Source organism: Miscanthus floridulus, chromosome 1 (genome assembly GCF_019320115.1).
Source record: "Miscanthus floridulus cultivar M001 chromosome 1, ASM1932011v1, whole genome shotgun sequence".
In the NCBI taxonomy this organism is placed as follows: domain Eukaryota; kingdom Viridiplantae; phylum Streptophyta; class Magnoliopsida; order Poales; family Poaceae; genus Miscanthus; species Miscanthus floridulus.
The window spans coordinates 44382654-44407773 of NC_089580.1; the positions used below are offsets into that span (position 1 = coordinate 44382654).

Here is a 25120-nt window from a genome sequence, read left to right on the forward strand (position 1 = left end):
TGACAATTGATTAAATTTGGTCAAACATATTTGGCACAACTTACAATTATTTAAAATATTTCGATATAATCTTTTGTGTGGGACCAAAAATCTTCAATGTATAAGAATGCATGTAGAACATCGCTTAACAAACTGTATAAGTAGATGCATGCACTGATAACCTTAGTACCTTACCACATAGGAATATCATACAGTACATGTTTTTTCAGCAAAAGTAACCGCCATACAAGTTGCTTCCATATCAGAGCCCCGTTTGCTTCTGTTTTCATCACCAAAATCCATTATAGGCAACACTACCGTGCTGGTACTGATCGCTGCATCGGTATTGCCGGTGGAACAATGGCCGTCCCTACGCGAGACAGCGGCGGTGTCGCAATCTGTCTCCGTAGGAAGACCAGGAGGTTGTACCTATAGCCGTGCGGAACGCTGCAAGGGCAAGCTGTCAGAGCAAGACATGAAGTCGTCGGCCATTCCCGACGAGCCGTGAAGCAAGGCGCCAACGTGGCCATCCTTGCGGTGATGCGGGGAAGAGCAAGCGTACACGAGTGCCAGTCTGGCGCCTGCGTGCGTGCCCGGGTCCAGCAATTTGGCCCTGAAATGTCAACTCAACATTTGGCATCATCTGTCCATTGTATGTCTGAAGAACTCGCTCTGCAGCTGCACGGCTTATAAATTCAACAAAACCATAGCCCTGAAGCTGTCCTGAATTCTGGTCACGGATGAGCTTCACATTTTGAACCTGAAAAATCATGTAAATATGAAGTAAAGGGTCAGAAAATCATGAATGCATGGGCAGCATACATCTATAAACACCAATCAGAAAAAAAGTTCAGGACTATACCAAACAGCAGTGGTAAACACCTCCAAATAATATGATTTAAGGCTCGGAAGAACTAGCTGTGTTGCCTGGTATCTCTCTTATCTTAGAACTTTAAAAGTGACACCATGGCAAATGCTGAGAGCTACTCAACATTTTAACTATCATTGCTACTGCATTGCCAATTGACTTCTCATTTTTTGGGGCACATTCTTGATTTATTTCTAGGTAAAACAACCACGCAACATTGTCCTATGGAACAAGAAACAGGTTTTCCTAACAACTCTAGATATTGTCCTCATATTATATATACAAAGATAAATAGGATTTAGATCTTCACTCATTGAGTTGGAGACTAGCAACTGAAACTTACAGGATTTAGAAGAAACTCTTCTTTGTATGCACTATATTGACTCCGCTTCTTTTCTAACTCATAAGCCCATAAGGAACGATCAGTTGGCAAATACCCCAAAAGAAGCTGCACACTATAAAAATAGTAGAATAAATATCTCATGTAGAGAGTAATTAGATAACAAAAATTGATGTAAATTGTACAGACATACTGCCAGAAGCTCCTAGAGTGCATGCTTAATCATGACGGTTCACAAAACAATGCATGATACATAAATTGGGGTCAATGTGGAATGCAAGCCATGGTAAACCCACACCTATCAGAATTAGAACATCAAATGGACACTGATGGTAATCAAACACAGGACAAGATTGAATATAAGATATAGCCCAGGAGGGTAAAAAAATAAGACAGTTTAGTTTTCACTTCCACTGAAAAAGGCCATGAAACCTTTTCAAGGTATATTTCTTACACAAATTTTCATTCCCCATTTACCAAACAACCACCAGCCCTGCAGATCCCTACGCTCTTGTGACCTTAAGAAACTACACACTTTGTAACTCTATCTCCATGTCTCAATTCAACCAAAAAAACTTGACGACAGACATAAGTCAGCTATGCAGAATGAAAAAAATGACCAACAGTTTGAGCTGTGAACCTTTCTCCTTCCTCATTTACCTCACCAGCTCAATCTCTCACCATCAAATTACAGTCTAAAGCAGTGCACAAAGGACATTGGCTCACTAACACAGGACACCCGTGTTAATGGTACTATGAACAATTCGTATTCATACTAATAATTACTAAATTTGTAAAATAGAGATCTCTGTAAAATAAGACCCCAATCAAATATCATCGCTAAACCCTTGCAGCGCAACTAGGAAATGCAGAACTCCGAACTATCAACCAAAATTCGCAATACAATCAGAAGAGAATGCGAGTGGGGACCTTCCAGAGAACAGGTCGGACACCACCACCCCCGAGGCAGGCTAAGCGCCGCAGCTCTCCAATGTTCACCACCTTCTTCGACAACTGCACGCACCCACAAGAGAGTCAATCAAACAGGAAAAGCTTAGTGAGAATCCAAGCGATAACCAACACCCCGCTTTTCCTGCACGCACCGTGGCCTTGAAGTCGGAGAGCAGCTGCGCCCGTATCACCGCCACTGCGGGCGCGAGCCTGGGGAGGAGCGGGGCAGAGTGAGGATGAGCTGCGCCGCCGCCGGTACTCCTCAAACCCTAACACGTGAGCCGCGCCGCCGGAGTGTGGCGGAGGGAGGAGGAGACGCGCCAGGGGGGAGTGGGAAGGAGGGAGGATGAGCCACGCTAGGGGGAGCGGGAAGGAGGGAGGAGGAGCTGCGCCGCGGCTGCACGCCCGAAGCCCCCGCACCGCACGTCGCGTGCCAAGCCCCGCGGCCCTCGCGCGCCACGTGCCGAGCCCCGCCGCCGCCCCGCGCGCGACGAGCCCCGCCGCTGGGAGCCGTTGCCGCACCGCGCGCTGTGCGCTGCCAACGCCGCCGCCGCCGGATGCCCCCGACGCCCCGGTCGATGCAACCGGCCCGTGAGAAAGGCATAGTTTCCTTATGGAAGCTGAATATAAGGATAAGGGGCAATTTGGTCTTTTCGCCTTTGTTTTTTCAAATTTTGAATTTTTTTAATTCATTTATTCCATGACCATCTGACGGCATCCAAATCAGGGGTAAACGGATGATTCAATTCAAAATAGCAAGGGCAAAATCACAAAGTTGAGAAAACAAGGGTAAAATCACAATTAGACTCCTGCATAAGGGCAAGAACACCATTTTCCCTTTAGGATTCATGATACAAAACTGTCTTCTATATTTTAAAAACTGTTGCAGGAACCCAACAAATATGCTTCCATTTTTTCCACTTAGAAAACACTACTAACTCCTTTTTTTTTGAACTATTGGAGATGCTCTAATGACTTTGGTATGTTTCGCATCCAAAAAATGCTGACTCCAGAACAAGATTGGCTGCAGCAGCAGGATCACTGTCCAAATAAAAAAATGGCACATTCGCACAGAAGGCAATGCTATCAACCTAGATAATGAAGCCCCCCTGGAACAGATATTCACATTCATCAATGCAATACTCATACATAAGATGGGGACAAGATACATGATAGTATATAGTGTATAGTAGCTCAAGGACCCTTGTCCACTGCAGAACAGTGGGAATCTTCAGATAGATGAAATTGCTTCAGGCAGAGTGAAAAGCCACCATCAGATAGATCAATTCTCAGTCCTTGTTGAGAATGCACATGACAATTGTGGAAGCAACCGAAAGTGACAAACCATATGGAGTGATCCAGAAATTGGCACAAAATAATTAGAGTTATGCAACGACTAAGCAGTTTCTGAGGAGCATAACTAGAGCACACCAACCAAACACAATATTGTACTCTCACCGTTGCGAGTACGGACAAGATTTAGGGAACATTGTGCACTCAAGGGTCAACGCCACAGGAGGAACTAGTAACAATCACAACTAGCAACTGATCATCCCCAAGACTTCATAAGAATCACTGAGAGTCTTCCTTTTCCACCATCACCTCTGCAAAAACATCTTATGCTGTGCTGCAGGCTGGAGCCTACCGTCACATTCCTACACCAAACTCAAAAGGAAGCATCTCCAGCAGCCCACCTATCCCCAATCCATCAACCATATTGGGGGAGTTGGCTGAAAAAGTTTGCTCCAACAGCTCCCCTTTCCCATCCCCATTAATTGGTGATCACCAAAAATCACCCCAACTCCCCCCAAATAAAGGGGAAGATGCAGCTCCCCACAATACCTCACCCGCATCCCAAGCGTGGCGACTTCGGATCGGCCTCCAGCTCGCGCCGTACTCGGGGAAGAAGGCTCCTCCGGTGTACGCACCATGCCCCCGCCGCCACCTGAGCGCAGTGGAGGTGCCCGTCGCCGGTGGAGGTGCCCCTGTCGCCGGTGGAGGTGCCCGCCGCCGGTGGAGGAACCGGATCTGGATCTGAGGATGAGGGCAGCATGAGCGCAGTGCGAGGGCGGGGAAGAGCAGCATGAGCGCAACGCGAGGGCGGCTGAGAGCAGTGCGAGGGCCGAGAGGAGGAGAGGAGAGGCCGCTGCTCAGCGAGGAGGAGAGGCCACGGCCTTTCGCGAGTCGCGACGGGTGGGGAGCGGGCTTTTTACATATTTACCTTTAGTACGACCGCCACCTACAGGAATCGCACTCTTAGGATGACGCTTACAAATTTAGCCGTTTTAGTTCGCGCTCCTTTCATTTTTACCACTTCCGCCTATGTGGCACGCCAGCTCGTGCTGACACGCTGGCACCGGCACGGGAAATGACTCCGCTGCCCCCGGCCATCTTTCAACGCCAGCTCATGCAGGACGATCTCCTATACCCGATGCTCACCGTGGAGGAGACGCTCATGTTCGCCGCCGAGTTCCGTCTGCCCCGCTCGCTGCCAACCAAGGAGAAGAAGAAGCGCGTGCAGGCGCTCATCGACCAGCTCGGCCTGCGCAACGCGACCAACACCATCATCGGCGACGAGGGCCACCGCGGCGTGTCCGGCGGGGAGCGCCGCCGCGTGTCCATCGGCGTGGACATCATCCACGACCCCATCGTCCTGTTCCTCGACGAGCCCACCTCCGGGCTCGACTCCACCATCGCGTTCATGGTGGTCAAGGTGCTGCAGCGCATCGCGCAGAGCGGCAGCGTGGTGGTCATGTCCATCCACCAGCCGAGCTACCGCATCCTCGGCCTCCTCGACTGCCTCCTGTTCCTCTCCCGTGGCCAGACGGTGTACTACGGCTCGCCACGCGCGCTGCCGTCCTTCTTCAACGACTTCGGCAAGCCCATCCCTGGCAACGAGAACCCGACGGAGTTCGCGCTCGACCTCATCAGGGAGCTGGAGATCATGCCGGACGGGGCCAGGGACCTCGTGGAGCACAACAAGAAATGGCAGACGCGCATGCCTCCCAAGGCGAAGCACCACGACGGGCACGGCGAGAAGCCGTCGCTGTCCCTGAAGGAGGCCATCAGCGCCAGCATCTCTCGCGGGAAGCTCGTGTCCGGCGCAACCGACGGATCCGTGTCTGTGCATTCGCCCGGGGAGTTGGCGGCGCCGGCGGCCCCGGTGTCGAAGTTCGTGAACCCGTTCTAGGTCGAGATGGGCGTCCTCACCCGTCGCGCGTTCCTCAGCACGAAGCGCACGCCGGAGATCTTCATCATCCGCCTAGCGGCCGTGATGGTGACGGGGTTCATCCTGGCGACCATCTTCTGGCGCCTGGACGACTCCCCCAAGGGAGTCGAGGAGCGCCTGGGCTTCTTCGCCATCGCCATGTCCACCATGTTCTACACCTGCTCCGACTCGCTCCCCGTGTTCCTCAACGAGCGCTACATCTTCCTCCAGGAGACGGCCTACAACGCGTACCGGCGGTCCTCGTATGTGCTCTCCCACACCATCGTCGGTTTCCCGTCGCTGATCGTGCTCTCCTTCGCGTTCGCGCTCACCACGTTCTTCGCCGTGGGCCTGGCCGGCGGCGCCGACGGCTTCTTCTTCTTCGTGGCCATCGTGCTGGCGTCCTTCTGGGCCGGCTCTGGGTTCGCGACGTTCCTCTCTGGCGTGGTGACAAACGTGATGCTGGGTTTCCCCATGGTGGTGTCGACGCTGGCCTACTTCCTCCTCTTCAGCGGCTTCTTCATCAACCGGGACCGCATCCAGCGGTACTGGCTCTGGTTCCACTACCTGTCGCTGGTCAAGTACCCGTACGAGGCGGTGATGCAGAACGAGTTCAGCGACCCGACGCGGTGCTTCGTGCGGGGCGTGCAGATGTTCGACAACACGCCGCTGGCGGCGCTGCCGGCGGTGCTCAAGGTGCGGGTGCTGCGCACCATGAGCCAGTCGCTCCTCGACGACAAGGTCGCCGCGTTCCCGCCCGATCTTCACAGAGAGAAAAGGGAGAGGGCCACGGCGCGTCTAATTGAAAGATGGCCGGGGGCAGCGGGGTCATTTCCCGTGCCGGTGCCAGCGTGTCAGCACGAGCTGGCGTGCCACATAGGCGAAAGTGGTAAAAATAAAAGGAGCGCGAACTAAAACGGCTAAATTTGTAAGCGTCATTTTAAGAGTGCGATTCATGTAAGTGGCGATCGTAATAATAGTAAATATGTAAAAAGCCCAAGGAAAGAAAAGATATCCAATCTGACATGTAGGTCCGTGTATTGGGTATGTGTATTGATGATATATTGGAGCATCTCCCGCAATATTATAAAAAAATAGTATTGGTGATCACTAATATTATTCTATTAGAGATGAAATTTTGGTGAGCTACTGAAGATGCTATATACCAGGATACCAAACCTAACAAACTAGTAGTAACAATTAAGCTTTTGAGCAGTAAAAACACTAGCATAATCATTTAACTACAAAAATTAAAGGTCATATCATCACTGTAATAAGTAACTTAAACAAGTAGAAAAATGTGAATGAAGGGCTTTGTTGATATTGCTGCGTTTATAAGCAGGTATAATTACTCAAGAGTTGCATGAGGTACCCACCACTGACTAGTTCCCCACTACATCAACCGCCTTGCCCACGCGATTGTGTAAGGATAGGTCAGCGCCCCCATGGGCTCCACGTTTGGCAACTTCTTGAGCTTCATAGTTTCAAGATCAACGGACAAGAGATGATTCCACTGCCGAAAGAACACAAGGTCAGCGGCCACCCCGATGACACCAACCTCATTCATCTCCGTCAGTGCATTGTGGAACCTCATCGATTTCTCCACCCGCCTCCATACCATCCCACCATCACCGTCCGCTGTGCCAGCCCACACCTCGACGCGGAAGCCGATCATAGTGAGCAGAGCAGGTGGAGGACATTGACATCCTCCTCTTCCCCCCTGTCGACGGCGTCGATGCGGAGCTCCCGCAGGGCAGGCGGGAGGTTCAAAACCGAGAGCTCCATGGACGCCGTGCTGAACGCCACCATGCGCTCCCCGCCCTCGAGCCTCCAGTACAGCGACCGGTTCGCCTGCATCACCCGGGAGCCGGCGGCTACATCGGGCTGGCACGCGATGCCGGCGACGTCGGCCCAGGAGAGCTCGCCTGAGGTCAGGACCAGCGCGCGCAGCTCGGGCGAGGCGGCGTCCCGTGAAACGCCAACCACTCGGAACTCCGACGAATCGCCGTCGTCGGAGAAGAGGCCGTACCCGACGGCGCGCCCGGCAGGAGGCGCGGGGAGGGAGACGCAGCGGCAGGAGATCGGATCCGCGATGGCGAGTTCATGGGACCCCAGGTTCTCCAGGAGAAGGCGGCCGTTGCGATAGTCCAGGTGCTTCCACGTGGATGCGCCCTGGCCCCCGCCGCCGGGAAGGAAGGAGAGGGCGAAGTCGCCACCGTCGGCGGCCGCTGCCGCAGACGGCGAGGAGGAGGAAGCAGAGATGGGTACGAAGTGGGATTTGCCGCCGCGGCGGTTGGAGAAGAGGATGAGGCAGCCGAGGAGGCGCGGGCAGGAAGAGGGGTGGCGGCGGCGGAAGCGGCGGAGGAAGGGCTTGCAGGCGGCGGCTGCGCGGAGGAGGTCGACGGAGGCCGGAAGGCGGATGAAGACCTCGCGGAGGAGGTCGTCGCCCAGCACGACGACGGGGGCGCCGGCCGCCGGAGCCATGCGGCGATGGCGCACCTGGGCCGGAACCAGAATGGACAGGTAAGTCTGTGAATTGAGTGGGTGATCAGGTGATGGTGAATGAAAAATGTATAAAAAAAGTCCACGTCACCTCCTCGAATTTTTACGAACCTCTGTGAAAGTCTGTTTTTACTTTCTCATCTCTAAAACCGGATAAACAAACCTCCTAAACTTTTAAAACTGTTCGTTTTACCACCCACCGGTTATAAACAGTATTCAAAGACGGTTTATCTTTTATCTTTTTATTTATTTCAGCTTAATTTTTTAAAAATCATAGTAAATCATAGAAAAATCATAAAATAAAAAATTAAATTGTGTTGGACTCCACATGAGTAGATCTATATAGTGAACATATAATATGGTATGCTTTAGGCTGACTCCAACAAGCTATGCATATGGCTACTCAAACTCATTTTGGGTCCTGCACAGTCAAAACCAGCCCTCCAACAGAATATGCAAAGGAGAACCCATTTTGGGTAGGAAGGAGAGAGAGAACCCACATATGCATCGTCTTTCTATCGCGACCCAATCCCTGCGCCTTCGACATGGTGGGCCCGTCTTGACGGCTGCGGAGGAGAAGGAGGCCTCGCGCATGACCTACCTGACGGACAAGTCATCGAGGATGGAGAGGACGAGATGCTCGAGCTTGACCTTGATGCCGAGCAGCTGTTGCTGTGCGGCCACGGCGGGGAACCGCCGGCGCTTGGCGGGTCTGCGGCGGCGGGGAGCGGGGAGGCCGGCGAGGACGCGCGTGGCCGTCCGCCGCAGCCGGCGAGGACGGCAAGGGCGGCTCCCCGCGACGGTGCATCCAGGCGGGACCGCGGCCACCGCTGCTGGCGAGGACGACGAGGGCGGTGCGTGGCCAGGCGGGACCGCGGCTGGCGAGGACGGCTCCCCACGACATCGCATCTAGGCGGGACCGCGGCCGGTGAGGACGGCGAGGGCGGTGCTGGGGCCGACGAGGACGTCGCGGTCGTCCGCCTGCGGCCAGCGAGGACGGATGGCGGTGGCGGGAGCCGGGAGGCCAGCGAGGACGGTGAGGTCGGGGATTTGGGGCCTCTGTTGGAGAACAACAGTTTTAGGTGTGGTACCCTTTTACTATTGATGACCTATACTCAAGAATAGGATCTCCTATTTGGGTTTTATCTGTTGGAGACAGTCTTAGGTCAAATTTTGTGCTGTAACTTTAGATCTATGTTTTTCGGTAACTAATTCATAGCTGCAGTTCTATGGTCCAATTATGGTGAAATTTTTATGGTGGGCTAATTATTGTATGTTTGAACCGTAGTAAAAACCATAAAAATTTCACCATAATTGGACCATAGAAACTGCAGCTATAAATTAGTTATAGAAAATCATAGATCTAAAGTTACAACAAAAAATTATACTAAAGCATACGACATTATATGTTCACTGTATAGATATACTCACGTGGAGTCCAACAAAATTAGATTTTCTATTTTATGATTTTCTGTAATTTACTACGATTTTCAAAGATTTAGCCAAAATAAATAAAAAAGAAAAAGACAAAACCGTATTTGAAAACCATAACTGGTCAGATAGTTAAAACGAACGGTTTTAAAAAGTCGAAGGAGGTAGTTTATCTGATTTTAGAGTTCGAAGAGAAAAAAAACAGGACTTTCACATAAGTTAAAGGAGGTAATATGGACTTTTTCCAAAATGTAAGGCAATGCCTGATTGCTGGTATGGGGCTCTGGGCATCCAGTGGGAAATACAGTGGGCCATAAGCTAGACATTTTTGATTAAATTTATAAAAAAATACAGATATAAAATAAATATTGTTAGGGTAGTTATAGAATAAATTTTAATAATAAATTTATTTAGAGACATAAAATACGAATACTATTAACTATAAAATAGATCAAACTTTAAATTGACCGGCATAAATACCATAACTGTATTCTTTTGTGGACAAAGAGAGTATATCATTATAAAAGTTCGTAATTCTATACATGCCACTAAAAAGTTTGCCGATCATCAATGACATTGGTCTACACTTTTGTTCCTGTGATGCCACTACCGTCTATATTTGCTGCAAACACCGTCAACGAGGTAGATGAAATGTCCATTTTACCCTCAATTGAGCTGGTGTCAATTTTTTCCCATTTCATCTTATGCCACTACACTTTTGTATTGAGAACCTCAAACTCATTCCAAATTATTTCTCAGCTTTTTTTTTCTCTATCTTCATCTTCTACCTCCAGACGAGCACACGACCATGGCCAGTGTGGCTTATGCGCAGGGGTGAGTTGGGCTCGACGATGGCAACGTACTAAGCGACGCATTGGCACGCGGTCGGCGTCGCTTTTCTGCATGGGGGTGATGCAGGAAGCCAAGGCCCCCGATCTCGGACAGCGACGAGCAGGCTCGGCTCCGGCTAGCGGAAGCCCAAACCTCGGTTGTCGAGGGCACACGCGCACGGGTTGCAAGAACTAATGAGACCGAATGGCCGGAGCCCCTCGCTAGGCCGCCCATGTTGTGTGGACCCGTCCATGTGGGTCAATTCGTTGAATAATCTGCGCGTGTTATTGAGCAGGCCCACCTTGGCGTAGCAGGTCAGCCTTCGCTTCACACCTCGCGGTGCTTACACCTCTCGTGCTGTGACCAACACCAAGTCCAGGTCCAGTTATCCGCCATCACCCTGTTCGCTTAAACTTATCAGTCCGGCTTACCAGCCATGGTATAGTGTTTTTCTCTCACAACAAAACAACACCAGCCGACTTATCAGCCGCAGAAACCATCCAGCGAACATGGTGATGTCTTTAGGCCCACATACAGACATACAGACACCTTCGTGTTTTTGTATGGACGAAATTGTCCCTTCCTTCTCGCCTCTCTCACCACTTGTCAACAGCATGCCTTTCTACTCAAACTAGATCTTGCGAAGGCGTTCGACAAGTTGGAATGGAGTTTCATCACCAATGCTCTCCGTCGTCTAGGTCTTCCTTGTAATTTTATTCAGCTTGTCCACGCCTGCATTTAGACTCCCACCTTCCCTGTTCTTGTTAATGGCGAACCCACCTGATGATTTTCCTTCCCAGCGAGGTATTCGACAGGGTTGTCCCCTGTCGCCATACCTCTTCGCGGTGGCCATCAATGAGCTATCCATCATTTTGCAACAGGAACTTCACAGCTCTAACTTAACTGGGGTCACCCTTGGGCCTGGCTGCCTACCCATACATTCTCTTCTTTTTGCAGATGACCTTATTCTATCTGGACAGGCAACAGAGCAAGAGGCTACCATCATCAGCACCACTCTCCAACAATTCTGCAATCGATCGGGCCAGGTACCTAATCTACATAAATCAGCTATCCTGTTTAGCAGGAACGTCAACAGTAGTATGCAAACATTTTTCCAGTTCCAGATCTTCTACCTAACAGCATGCATCTCGGCCATCCTATCATTTTCAATCACAATGACAGGAACAAAGCATATGAATTTATTATGGGTAAAGTCCAATTTACACCCTCCAATTTTCATCAAAGTCCGGATTTCAACCTCGAACTTCAAAACCGAACAACTTTGGCCCTCCAACTCTCGAAAAAGTTCAACTGGCAACCTTCTGGGCAGTTTTGCGGGTGAACAGTAACTTTTGATATTTTCAGAAGCGCCGAAATTTTATATTATTTTTTCGAGCATCTTAACGTACTCAAATGAAAAAACTCAAAACTACAAAGTTGTAGATCTCATCGAGGTCTACAATTTACATATAAAAATTATCTTCATCCGACATCGTATTGAAGAGTTTTCTATTTTTTGAAATTTGAGTCTCATCACGCGATAAAATATGGTGCTGAAATTTTATATTATTTTTTCGAGCATCTTACTGTCCTCAAATGAAAAAACTCAAAACTACAAAGTTATAGATCTCATCGAGGTCTACAATTTACATATAAAAATTATCTTCATCCGATATCGTATTGAAGGGTTTTCTATTTTTTAAAATTTGAGTCTCATCACGCGACCTCGATGAGATCTACAACTTTGTAGTTTTAATTTTTTTTCATTTGAGTACAGTAAGATGCTCGAAAAAATAATATAAAATTTCAGCACCATATTTTATCGCGTGATGAGACTCAAATTTCAAAAAATAGAAAACCCTTCAATACGATGTCGGATGAAGATAATTTTTATATGTAAATTGTAGACCTCGATGAGATCTACAACTTTGTAGTTTTGAATTTTTTCATTTGAGGACGTTAAAATGCTCGAAAAAATAATATAAAAATGCACCAGATGTCCATTAACTCGGTTAGGTTCATCAACTTCTAAAGTGGCTTTTTGAGTCCATAAACTTTGTATGCCGTATCACTTAGGTCCATATCCCGCCACGCGAGCTTCTCATGCTGACATGGCCTACTGACATGTCTTTCTGAAGTAGCTCTTGGCAATGTAGTGGGCGACGACGACAGCGTCCCCGGCGCGCCTCGCGCGCGCCGTTCGACTTGGCCTCCAGCAGGCGCACCAGGAGCGGGATGCACCCGTGCTCACCCACCAGCCGCTTCATGTCCATGCTGCTGCAGATCTTGCAGATGGTCGCCACGGCAGCCTGCTGAGCACCCACGAGGCCAAGTCGTCTGTGTGTTTAGTTCAGCGAGGACACGGGCGCGCCGACGCGGCGCCGGACCCCTGCTGAGGCGCGCCTCGGGGGCAGGTTCCCGTCCCTCGTCGTCTGCGCCACCGCCGGCATGAACGTCGTCTTCGTCGGAGCCGAGATGGCGCCGTGGAGCAAGACCGGCGGCCTCGGCGACGTCCTCGGCGGCCTCCCGCCGGCCATGGCCGTAAGCACACGAATCATCAGTGATCTTTCGATCGCCTTCTTCTTCTTCCCGTGGATCCAGAGCTCTTGCTGCATGTCTCGTGGCGCTCGTGTATGTGACGTGTGATGCCTGCAGGCGAATGGGCACCGGGTCATGGTCGTCTCTCCCCGCTACGACCAGTACAAGGACGCCTGGGACACCAGCGTCGTGTCCGAGGTACTCACACTGAGATCACTCACACACCATCAGATTCAGAACCATGAGGAGCTCGTGGTTCCTTGCTTTCCAGTTTCCATGCATTCATGGATCTGGCAAGGTCGTCTGAACCTTTCTCTGCTCTGATGCATGCATGCAGATCAAGATGGGAGACAGGTACGAGACGGTGAGGTTTTTCCACTGCTACAAGCGCGGAGTCGACCGTGTGTTCATTGACCACCCATCGTTCCTGGAGAGGGTGAGATGAGACTCCATTCCATCTGCAGCTGAACATGGTAGGCACCCATTGGTTGCAGTTTCAGTGAGCTTTTTTCGTCTGGTCGCTGGTTTCAGGTTTGGGGAAAGACCGAGGAGAAGATCTACGGGCCTGACGCTGGAACGGACTACAAGGACAACCAGCTGCGTTTCAGCCTGCTATGCCAGGTCAGGATGCCTTACTACTTCAGAATTCAGATCATCTATTTCGCAAAAAAAAAAAAAAAAAAAATCCAGATCATCTGTCTGCAGTGACACTGTTGGATCCTTGGCTTATTCTCGAGCAATGCATGTTATCTGCAGGCGGCACTTGAAGCTCCTAGGATCTTAAGCCTCAAGAACAACCCATACTTCTCTGGACCATACGGTAAGGGTTCAGTCAGTCTTTTTATCTGTTTAACTTGAGCATCTGCATAGGAAACTGACTGTTTGCCACCTTCACGTACTAGACCGCAAAGGTTAGTTTCCTCAACAATGTTGTCTTCGTTTCCAACGGTGAGCTTTGCCAATTTGTTGCTAGTCTGCTCATGTAAATCTTCCAGGCGCTGGTTCTGAGTGCAACGATGTCCGTTTCAGGCCGTGGAGGCGAAGGCATTGAACAAGGAGGCGCTGCAGGCGGAGGTCGGGCTCCCGGTGGACCGGAAGATCCCGCTGGTGGCGTTCATCGGCAGGCTGGAGGAGCAGAAGGAGGACGTGCAGATCGTGCTGCTGGTACGCCACCCGGCTACTACATGCTTAGTGTTACGGGCATCGGCAGGAGAAATGTGGCTGACTGGTGTGACGAACACGATCGATGCGATGCATGCAGGGCACGGGCAAGAAGAAGTTCGAGCGCATGTTGATGAGCGCCGAGGAGAAGCACCCCGACAAGGTGCGCGCCGTGGTGAAGTTCAACGCGGCGCTGGCGCACCACATCATGGCCGGCGCCGACCTGCTCGCCGTCACCAGCCGATTCGAGCCCTGCGGCCTCATCCAGCTCCAGGGGATGCGATACGGAACGGTACTAGCACTGCAGCAGCAGAAACATCCTGAATCCTGATGGGAGGGACACACACAGAGAGAGAGAGAGAGAGAGAGAGAGAGAGACGATGAATGCTTTTCATGTGATTGTGATTGATGTCTGGCGATTCTTGCAAACCTGCGCCTGCGCGTCCACGTAAGGCTAGCTAGCTCTTACATACCCTGCCTGCCATGGATGTTTTTCTACGTACATGTATGAATCTGAATCAGCAAAGCGATTCTTGTTTCGTCCTTTCTTCCTCCCCAGTGCAACGTCGTGGAGCCGGCTGACGTGAAGAAGGTGGCGACCACCTTGAAGCGCGCCATCAAGGTGGTGGGCACGCCGGCGTACGAGGAGATGGTCAAGAACTGCATGATCCAGGATCTCTCCTGGAAGGTAAAGTACAGCACGGCGTCAGAGCACAGAGCGCCAAGATCGTCGATCACACGCGTCCCGCTCGCTCCTCCTGTTGCTGATCGTGGCGGTTTGTTATTTGCAAAATAATGCAGGGTCCTGCCAAGAACTGGGAGAACGTGCCACACACAGACGCTGAAATAAACCACTGCCAGCAGGGGTCTTCGATCCAGCAGAGGCCAAGTCGAAAGGCGCGCGCGAGGCGCGCCGGGGACGCTGTCGTCATCGCCCACAAGCTGTTTGACAAAATGCATTGCCAAGAGCTGTTTCAGAAGGACATGTCAGCAGGCCACATCAGCATGAGAAGCCCGCGTGGCGGAATATGGACCTAAGTGATACGGCATACAAAGTTTATGGACCCAAAAAACCACTTTGAAAGTTGATGGACCTAACCGAAACATCCTCACAAGTTAATGGACCTATGGTGCATTTAACTCAAAAAACAATATAAAATTTCGGCGCTCCCGAAAATATCAAAAGTTATTGTTCACCCGCAAAACCGCCCAGAAGGTTGACAGTTGAACTCTTTCGAGAGTTGGAGGGCCAAAGTTGTCCGGTTTTGAAGTTCGAGGTTGAAATCCGGACTTTGGTGAAAGTTGAAGGGTGTAAATTGGACTTTACCCATTTATTATTAACAAATTTAAGGCTAAGCTAACCACTGTAAGAGCTAACAAACTTAATCATGCAGGCCGACTCACTTATATCCAGTCTGTTTTATCCTCTATTCCGATCTATTATATGTCTACTGTCCTCTTTTCCAAAGCTTTTGTGGAAAGAATTACAGCCATGATAAGAAGATTCTGGTGGACTGGTGTCCAAGAGGACAATCCCACCTCTCCAACTGCTTTCTGGTCATGGGAAGATATTTGCCAAAGCAAAGACAACGGAGGTCCAGGTATCAGAGATCTCTACACGGTCAACAGGAGTCTCCTTATTCATGCTGCTTTTAACATAGCCAATAACAAAAACCTGCTACTTACTGCAGTACTTAAATCCAAATATTTTCCTAGCAATGATCAAGCAGGGCCTAGGTCTATTTTCTGGTCTTCCATCATGCAGGTCAAAAAGGAGCTGTGTGACAATACTATCTATCAGATCCATGCAGGCGATACTTCCATCTGGTCGGCCCCATGGTGCCCGGTCTGGAACTCCATCCACGACCATCTCCTGTTGCTGGTCACCACTTCACCGCTCCCAGCCACTGTCTCCGACTTATGGATTCCACACACTCAAACGTGGTACATGCAACTCCTCACTAACACCTTTGATTTTTCAGGCTGTGCAGACTATCACTTCAGTTCGGACCATTCCCAATATATCAACCCGATATTTTACGTTGGAAGCCCGCTAGGAATGGCATTTGCACCACCAAGGATATTTACAAGCACCTCTCCGCCCAAAATACAATTCAACTATCACAGCAGGGTTCCAGAAGCATTCTCCGCCAAGCTAATGAAATCTTGCAACGGGCTTGGAATAGCAAAGACCTACCACCCATCATCAAAGCTTTCTCCTGGAGGCTGGAGCTAATCCGTCGCGCTCTTGCCACAACAGAAAGAGCAGCCAGGTACTCAACCCGAATTGACAACCACTGCTCCGATTGTGGGGCTGTGGAAGATGATGCTCGTCTCTTCTTCCATTGCAATCTCCCTCGAGCGGTATGGTTCTCTTTCACTCCCTCTATAAGAACTGACACACTACCTTAGGAAAATGATGGAGTTCAGTTAATCCTACAAAGCCTTATCTCAAATTCTATCCCTGATGCTCACTCTCTGGTACATATGGAAAGCTAGGAATGAACGTCATTTCCGAGGACATACATGGACTCCTGGACAGGTTAACAATGCTGTTGCTGGCCACATCAAATCCAATGCTCAAGCAAAGCTTCTGCAAGCCACCCCTTCAGCTTCCACACACACAGATGCAGACACAATGCTACAACACCACACCTGCTTATCACAAGGTACGCTTCACTATCTTGCAGGACCAAGCACGGCTGGCCACCAGTCACAACAAATTGCGGCCAATACTACATCGTCACCCACTCACCTGGGACTGCAAGGTATGGTTCCTGCAACACAGCAGACACACATGAGGAATGGCTATGTCATTGCTAACCCAACACTGCTTCATGGTACAAGATGCTATATATGTGGATGCATCCACTGAGCCAGACCAACTAAACTCCTCACTTTTCAGGAACACATGACTCAGGCCATCTACATCAAAGCCAGGCTACAAAACTGCTCCTCAGTAATCATGGCGGAGGCCGCCAGCCTAGCCCTTGCCTCTGCAATCAGCTACAACCTCAACCTTTCAGGTGTTAATTTCTTGTCGGACTGTGAACAGTTGGTTCACTTCCTCAACAAGAACGACATCTCCGACCCGCCTGACTGGAGGATCAAATGCTTCACTCAGTCCATTGCCAACTACACAAGAAGCAGGTCGTCCAAAATCTTGAAAATCCACCGGCGCCTCAACACCACAGCTGATGCTCTACTTCGAGAAGCTTTGCAACTTCAAAATCTCCAGAATACCAATCTGGAATTCTCTTGTTCCTCTGAACATCAGATGCCTCATTCTAACGTTTTGCAAGCTCTACAATCTGTAGGCTTAACTGATGTATCAATACTTGCAGCCCGGTGCGGTGCTGCTAATAATAAAGCCGTTTGTTGTAAAAAAAAACTCTTCACGTAGTCGTGAGTGCGAGAGGAGACGAGGAAGGGGCAATTTAGTCCATAAGAAAATACGGAGCTGTCCGTATGTATGCATGTGAGCTTAAAAACACCACAGTTTAAGAAAAAGACACGATAAGCGTATAAAATGACATATTTTAAGTATGAGAGAAATTATAATGACACGATAGTAGTAGTACCTCACAAACGTAGCCCTTGTTTAGTTGGCCAGAGTTAGCGCGCGCCGGATTCCTGTAGCGCACTGTTGTGCACTGTAGCATTCGTTTGTATTTGGTAATAATTATCCCATCGTTGACTAATTAGGCTTAAAACGTTCGTCTCGCAAAGTACAACCAAACTGTGTAATTAGTTTTTTATTTCATCAATATTTAGTACTCCATGCATGTATTGCAAGTTTGATGTGACGGGAAATCTTCTTTTTTTTTTGTATAGTGTTAAAGTTGGGAGTTGAGGGTGAACTAAACACCCCCGTAGTCGAATTTAAAATTTATAATGCCACGATCCAATTAACCCTTAATTATTCCATATCCGATCCAATTCACGACTTGACCTGTCCATTCCGATCCCGGCCTAGGTGCGCCATCGCCGCATGGCTGCGGCGGCCGGCGCCCCCGTCGTCGCGCTGGGCGACGACCTCCTCCGCGAGGTCTTCATCCACCTTCCGGCCTCCGCCGACCTCCTTCGCGCAGCCGCCGCCTGCAAGCCCTTCCTCCGCGCTGCCCGCAGCGCGCCCTTCCTCCGCCGCCACCCCTCCTGCCCGCGCCTCCTCGGCTGCCTCCTCCTCTACCCCAACCGCCGCATCGGCAAATCCCACTTCGTACCCATCTCTTCTTCCTCTTCCCCCTCCTCGTCGTCCTCTGTGGCCGCGGCCGCCGACGGTGGCGACTTCGCCCTCTCCTTCCTTCCCGGCGGCGGTTGGCTGGGCCAGGGCGCAGCCGCGTGGAAGCACCTGGACTGCCGCAACGGCCGCCTTCTCCTCGAGAACCTGGGGTCCCATGAACTCGCCGTCGCGGATCCCATCTCCCGCCGCTACGTCTCCCTCCCCCGCCGGGCGCGCCGTCGGGTACGGCCTCTTCACCGACGACGGCGATTCGTCGGAGTTCCGGGTGGTTTGCGTCTCGCGGGACGCCGCCTCGCCCGAGCTGCGCGCGCTGGTCCTGGCCTCCGGCGAGCTCTCCTGGGCCGACGTCGCCGGCATCGCGTGCCAGCCCGATCTAGCCGCCGGCTCCCGGGTCATGCAGCCGAACCGGTCGCTGTACTGGAGGCTCAAAGGCGGGGAGCGCATGGTGGCCTTCAGCACGGCGTCCATGGAGCTCTCGGTTTTGGACCTCCCGCCTGCCCTGCGGGACCTCCGCTTCGACGCCTTCGACAGAGGGGAAGAGGACGATGCCAATGTCCTGCACCTGCTCACTATGACCGGCTACCGCCTCGAGGTGTGGGCTGGCACGGCGGACGGTGACGATGGGATGGCATGGAGGCAGGTGGAGAAATCGTTGAGGTTCCACAAGGCACTGACGGCGATGATCGATCCTTCACTGGAGTCATACGAGAGGATCAATCCTTCAGTGCAGTCATACCGAGATGATGTAGATGTCATTGGGGTGGCTGCTGGCCTTGTGTTCTTCCGGAAGTGGACAAATATATTCTCCATTGATCTTGAAACTATGAAGCTCAAGATGTTGCCCGAAGCGGATTGCCTGGGGGCGCTGATCTACCCTTACACAATTGCGTGGCCACCCTCTTTCTTGAATCCTGCTGGACAAGGCGCTTGATGTAGTGGGTAACTAGTCAGTGGTGGGTACCTCATGCAACTCTGAGTAATTATACCTGCTTAAGCACAACTATCTCAAGTCTCAACCAAGCTTTCATTCATATTTTCTACTACTTATTTAAGTTACTTATGATAAAGATGATCGGAAATTTAACTTCTGTAGTGGAAAGATTATGCTAGTGTCTTTACTGTTCAGAACTTTAACTGTTACTAGTTTCTTAGGTTTGGCAAACTGGTGTAACTGAGTCCTTTTTGACTTTGATGTAGGAATATGAAGGGAAGCTGCAGAGGCGATGGTGGAGAAGGAAGAATATCAGTTATTCTGATGAAGTCTTGGGGATGATCAGTTGCTATAGTTTGTGATTGTTACTAGTTTCTCCTGTGGCCGTGGCCCTTGAGTCCTATATTCACTTTCTAGATTGGTACAATGCTAAAATCTTATCCGTACTGTCAACGGTGAGACTTGATAGTACCATATTGTGTTTGGTTGGTGTGTTCTAGTTATGCTCCTCAGAAACTGCTTAGTCGTTGTATAGCTCAAATATTTTATGCCAATTTCTGGATCACTCCATCTGATTTGTCACTTTCCGTTCCTTCCGCAATTGTCATGTGCATTCACAGCAAGGTCTGAGAATTGATCTATCAGATGGCGGTAGTGGCTTTTCACTCTGCCTGAAGTAATTTGATCTATCTGAAGATTTCCACTGATCTGCAGTGGACGAGGGTCCTTGAGCTAATGTGCACTATACTATCCCATCTTATGTAGAGTATTGCAGTGATGAATGTGAATTTCTGTTCCAGGGGCTTCATTATTTAGGTTGATAGCATTGCTGTGTGAATGTGCCATCTGGTGATTTGTACAGTTATCCTGCTGCTGCGGCCAATCTTGTCCCAGGTGGAGACTCTAGTTGGCGTTTTTGGATTCGAACTTAGCTGGTGCTATACTACTATGATGTTATGATATCATACCAAAGTCATTAGCACTGGATCCAAGGAGCTCCATTTTCTATACTTTTATTAAACATGATCGTTCATACGTTACGTACATAGATTCTGAAAGGTTGCAGGTACAAAAGAGTGAAATCAGATTTGCATCATTATCACTACCAAGATAGACGCCATACAATGAGATCATGCATACAATACATAGGTTCCCTGGTAGATGAGCCGAGATGAGTGACTCGTGAAGGCAAAGGCAAGGCACCCATTGATGCAGCAAACCAGAATGCATTTTGCACAAATTTCAGGCGAGATATATGAATAAACAATCCTGAAACATAGTATAGCGACTATCATGTATGATGCCCAATTGCCCACGGAAAATCAGATATGTAAACAACAAACTATAATGGACGATAGACACCTGACATTTCACAGAGCATTGCTCTACTAGATCTAGATTTAAGCAACTCTATCTGCTATGGTTTTGTTAAACATAATCATTCATACGTTATGTACATAGTCTGAAAGGTTGCAGATACAATGGTGTGAAATCAGATTTGCATTTGCATCATTATCACTACCAAGGTCGACGTTATACAAGCTATCATGCATACATACCCTTGTACTCCATTCGAAATTATAAGGCATTTTTGCTTTTCTAGATACATAGTTTTTTTATGCACTTAGATATACACTATGTTTAAATACATAGTAAAAGCAATTTATCTAAAAAAAACCAAATCATTTTATAATTCGGGCCGGCAGCGAAGCCAACGCTCCCTCTTGGTTGTGGTACGCTCTCCGACCTTCCATCTGCTACCTCCATGCGTGCTACCTCGTTCCCTTATGGGCTGGTACGAAGCATGTCCACCTTCGGCGGCTTATCCATCTTCTGAGATGACTGACTCGTGAGGGCAAGACACCCATTGACGCAGCAAACCAGAATGCATTCTGTAAACATTTCAGACGAGATAATATGAATAAACAATCCTGAAACATAGTATAGCGACTATCATGTATGATGCCCAGTACGTAAACAAGAAACTAGAATGGAAGATAGACACCTGACATTTCACAAAGCATTACTCTCTACTAGATCCTCTTGATCACTGGCAACTAATGCAGACGACTGCATCATCACAACATCAGGGTGAGACCTTGGGGCCATGACAAAAGAACGGACCTCCTTTTCTAGCTCAATCCAGCTCTTGCCGATGTCCTTCCTCAAGCCCTTTTCTCTCATCCTCTTCAGGATCCTGCCTCTGTCATCCCATCTGCCCTCGGATGAGTAGATGTTTGAGAGCAAGACATAAGCGGCAGTGCAGTCAGGGTCCAGGAGGAGCAACTTCTCTGCTGCATATTTTCCAACTTCTGAGTTCTTATGGAAGCTGCAAGCTCCCATCAAGGCTTGCCAGAGGAGAGCGCTGTCCTTGAAGGGTCCATCTTCTATGAATGCTTTGGCGTCATCCAGCTGGCTGGCTCGGCCAAGCATGTCAACCACACATGCATAATGCTCCACCCTTGGATGGATTCCATACTGTGATGACATGGAATTCAGTATCTCCAGTCCCTTCCTGGCTGATCCAACATGGCTGCATCTGTGGAGCAGTGACAAGAATGTGACATTAGTGGGCTTGACACCATCGGCTTTCATGGACTCAAACAATCCAAAAACCTCCGAACCATGACCATGTCGGGCAAAGGCTGCAATGATGGAATTCCATGTAATCGTATTCTTGCTCTGCATTCCATCAAACACTTCAATAGACTCCTGTAGTTCACCGCATTTGGAATACATATTGATCAGACCATTGCAGACATAGGTGTTCCCTCCGAAGCATTTTTTGATGACCAGTGCGTGGATCTGCTTCCCAAGAGCAAATGGCGCAGAAGCACCGAAGGCCCCCAGAACTGCAGAAACCATGTTTGCATCAATGTGGATTCCTTTCTTGACCATCTCAGCAAACAATTCAAATGCATTCTCCTCCAATCCGTTTTGAGCAAACCCAACAAGAATCACTGTCAAGAAAACTTCATCAGGATCCTGACAGGAGCGGAACACCCTCAGCGCATCCTCCATGAACCCACATTTGGAGTACATATCCATGAGCTCACTCTCGACATGGAGATCAGTCTCAAACCCAGCCTTAACGGCAAGCCCATGAATCTGCTTCCCTTCCCTGGCGGCAAGTGATCCAGCACATGCTAACAAACAGCTTGAGTATGAGGCCCTGTTGGCGTCCACCGCGTGCCTCATCTGCCGAAACAGAGACAGACTCTCCCTATATCGTTCTGCCCGAGCCATCCCGGAGACCATGGCCGTCCACGTGATAACGTTCCTGTCCGCCATGGCGTCAAACACCCGTTCCGCTGAGCCCGGGGAGCTGCACTCGAAGTAGGCGGTGATCAGCGCGTTCCCGACGGACACCTCAGCATCGAGCCCGCACGACACCGCCAGCCCGTGCACCACGGGGAGAGACGCAGCGCCCACGCCCACGCCCCCGCCCTCGTCAGCACGCGCGCATGCGGACAGGACGGTGGTGAGCGTGGCGTGGTCGCACGCGGCGGCGCCTGGTGCGGCGCGCAGCATCCGCCTGAGCAGCGCGAGCGCATCCGAGGCCGAGGCGGAGGCCGCGAGGAGCGAGTTCCAGGACACGGAGTCCCGGAGGAGCATTTCGTCGAACGCCCTGGAGGCGTCCCCGCGGCGGCCGCAGCGGGCGTACATGGCGACGAGGGAGTTCCATACGGCGAGCACGTGGTGCAAGCTGGCACGGTGTGGGCAGAGGCGGAAGTGGGCGGGGTTCTTGGCGACGATGGCGTGCAGCGCGGTGCCGAGGCGGAGATCCCCGGCGCGGCCGCAGCGGGCGAGGAGGCCGCTGAGGTGGGCGTAGCTAAGGAGCGGGGACCACGCATCTCTCATTCGGTGTCGTTCCTAGTAGATCCACAGATAAACTCGAAACGCACCTGACAGTATTTTATTCTTGCTGGCGACGGAAAGAAAAAACAAGAGTAAATTGCACCGTGGATATCTAAACTATTAGGTGTGTAACACATAGGTACTCAAAAAAAAAAACGTAACTCGTAGGTTAAAGATGGCAACGGGCGTGGTGCCCGCGGATACTATCTTCTTATGCCCGTGCCCGCCAGCTAAATCCCGCGCCCGCGCCCGCGCCCGCGACCCGCCACGGGCAACAAACCGCGCCCGCGCCCTCCATCCGCGGGCATGAAATGCCCGCGGGCATGCCCGTGTGCCCGCCAGTTTGAGCATATACATAAATCATAGTGTATTACAAGAGATACGATGATACATATTCACAACAAATCGTGTATATATACATATATTTGCTTGTAGGTCCCACATGTCAGACCTATGGAGCGGGTCTAGCGGATAAGCAGGCGAGGATAGCAAATTTCTTTGCCCACGAAGAACTATCCTCTAGGTTCAGGATGGTGCCCGCACCCGTGCCCGCGGGCAAGAAGTGGTGCCCGTATCCTTGCCCATCGGGTTCCATGCCCGCGGGCATGCGGGCATTCTGTGCCCGTTGCCATCTTTATCGTAGGTACTGGATCTACAAGTTTGGCTATCCAACGGTACTCACGCGGAAAGGACCCAAATAAAGCTGGACATCTCACGCGGGCCTCTAGGCTGTTTTGCGAACCCCCGCTGAATCATCTCCTTCTCCTCGTTCTCAGTCCCGTGGCCTTGAAGCTCTGTCTCCCTCTCTCGCCGCCCGTCTGCCATCACGCCGCCCGTCTGCCTCCCACTCTCGCCGCCCGTCCGCTGCATTGAGAGGGTGAGGTCCGCTGGGGGGTTTGCCTCGCCGCATCCGGTGCGGTGAGGCGCGGTGCGCGGCGGCGCGGCACCATGGCCGGCGTCCGTTGATTGGAAGGAGCACCAGCACCAAATTACGGTCAGTGCCACGAAGGCTACTCTCCTGTCCATGTAGTTCATTCTGGATCATTGTGGTGTCGTAATGCTTCAATTTGATATAGAGATAGGTTTCTTGTCGCAATGCTCTGAAATTTAGGGTTTTGTTCACTGTTTAGGGCCTGATGAGGAGTTCTCTGTAGAAGTTCATCATGGGGGATTTTTCTGTGGGTCTGTTAAGGATCAGGTTTATCTGGATGGCAAGGTGGATTGGTTTGACAATTGCAAAGTGCAGCACTAGCGTTTTAGTTCAATTCAAGAAATCAGTGTGATGCTAGGTTATGGAATTGAGAAGCTCACTGTTCTCTGGTTGTTGCCTGAGATGGTTGTGCCTAGTGGTTTGAGAATTATAGATTTAGATGCAGAAACACTCATCATGAAGCAAGTTGCATACCATGTTAACAATTTTGTGCTCTACTTTGATATCTACAAGTCATTCAAGACATCTGACTGGGATGACAATGTGGTCAATCCAGGGAAGCCAGCAGCTGAAAGGCATGATGATGATGATGGGGATTTTGTGGCTAGTGACAATGATGGTAGTGTGGATGGGGATTTTGTGGATAGTGATTATGAAGTTGATCATAAGGATGATGATCTTTTCTGGGACAATGTTGATGATGGGGTGGTTGATGAGGGAGCAGGTATGGGCATTGTAGTCAGCAAAGGGTACAAGAGAAATGCCCCAGTTGGCAAAGAGAACATGGCAGAAAGGCAATGGGATGAGATATCAACTGATGAGGATGAGTTGGAGTTACCTGATTCTAATGGAGAGGGTAAGGTTGGGGCTAACATGTCATCCTTCAGGCCAGAGGATATTGAGAACCCAATTTTTAAGTTAGGAATAAAGTTTGATTCAATAGAACTGCTTAGAAAGGCAATTTCAGAATACAGTATCAAAGAGAGGGTGGAGATAAAGATGCCATGGAATGACAAGAAAAGAATCAAAGCTCATTGTGATGTAAATTGTCCATGGTACTTGTATGCTTCTTGGGACACAAGGATGAGTTGTATCATGATCAAATCTTTTGTTGGGAATCACACATGCCAGAAGAAGTGGGAACTGAAGAGGTGCACTGCAAAGTGGCTTGCTAACAAGTACTTGGATAGGTTTAGGGCTGATGAGAAGATGAGCCTGACCAATTTTGGGAAGACTGTTCAGCTAGAGCTAAACCTGACCATTTCTAGGATGAAGCTGTGTAGGGCAAGAAGGAAGGCATGGGAGATCATTTATGGGGATGAAGTGAAGCAATTCAATGAGCTGAGGA

The 25120-nt window shown here is 50.1% G+C and overlaps 3 protein-coding genes and 3 pseudogenes across 3 annotated transcripts; 4 read left to right on the forward strand and 2 right to left on the reverse strand.

Annotated features, from left to right (window-relative positions):
* Nucleotides 1–124: 124 nt before the first annotated feature.
* Nucleotides 125–7889, reverse strand: LOC136507299 (uncharacterized; annotated as a pseudogene).
* Nucleotides 2297–6721, forward strand: LOC136507118 (ABC transporter G family member 5-like; annotated as a pseudogene).
* Nucleotides 7890–12331: 4442 nt separating the features above from the next.
* Nucleotides 12332–14982, forward strand: LOC136455921 (granule-bound starch synthase 1, chloroplastic/amyloplastic-like). The gene is made up of 9 exons (XM_066455645.1): nucleotides 12332–12651; nucleotides 12766–12846; nucleotides 12986–13084; nucleotides 13180–13269; nucleotides 13405–13479; nucleotides 13678–13812; nucleotides 13910–14137; nucleotides 14369–14497; nucleotides 14611–14982. Exons 1-9 carry the CDS (start codon nucleotides 12559–12561, stop codon nucleotides 14845–14847), a joined length of 1167 nt encoding a protein of 388 aa, XP_066311742.1. The 5' UTR covers nucleotides 12332–12558; the 3' UTR covers nucleotides 14848–14982.
* Nucleotides 14983–15170: 188 nt separating this feature from the next.
* On the forward strand, nucleotides 15171–17212 carry LOC136455930 (uncharacterized). Its single transcript, XM_066455658.1, has 4 exons — nucleotides 15171–15691; nucleotides 15792–16173; nucleotides 16305–16577; nucleotides 16715–17212. Exons 1-4 carry the CDS (start codon nucleotides 15528–15530, stop codon nucleotides 17210–17212), a joined length of 1317 nt encoding a protein of 438 aa, XP_066311755.1. The 5' UTR covers nucleotides 15171–15527.
* A 544-nt stretch (nucleotides 17213–17756) lies between these two features.
* Nucleotides 17757–19606, forward strand: LOC136481923 (uncharacterized; annotated as a pseudogene).
* An 859-nt stretch (nucleotides 19607–20465) lies between these two features.
* Nucleotides 20466–22896, reverse strand: LOC136481933 (pentatricopeptide repeat-containing protein At3g05340-like). Its single transcript, XM_066479212.1, has 2 exons — nucleotides 20989–22896; nucleotides 20466–20875 (listed from the first exon to the last, which is right to left on the reverse strand). The coding sequence occupies exon 1, from the start codon at nucleotides 22842–22844 to the stop codon at nucleotides 20997–20999; it is 1848 nt and encodes a 615-aa protein (XP_066335309.1). The 5' UTR covers nucleotides 22845–22896; the 3' UTR covers nucleotides 20466–20875; nucleotides 20989–20996.
* Nucleotides 22897–25120: the final 2224 nt, after the last annotated feature.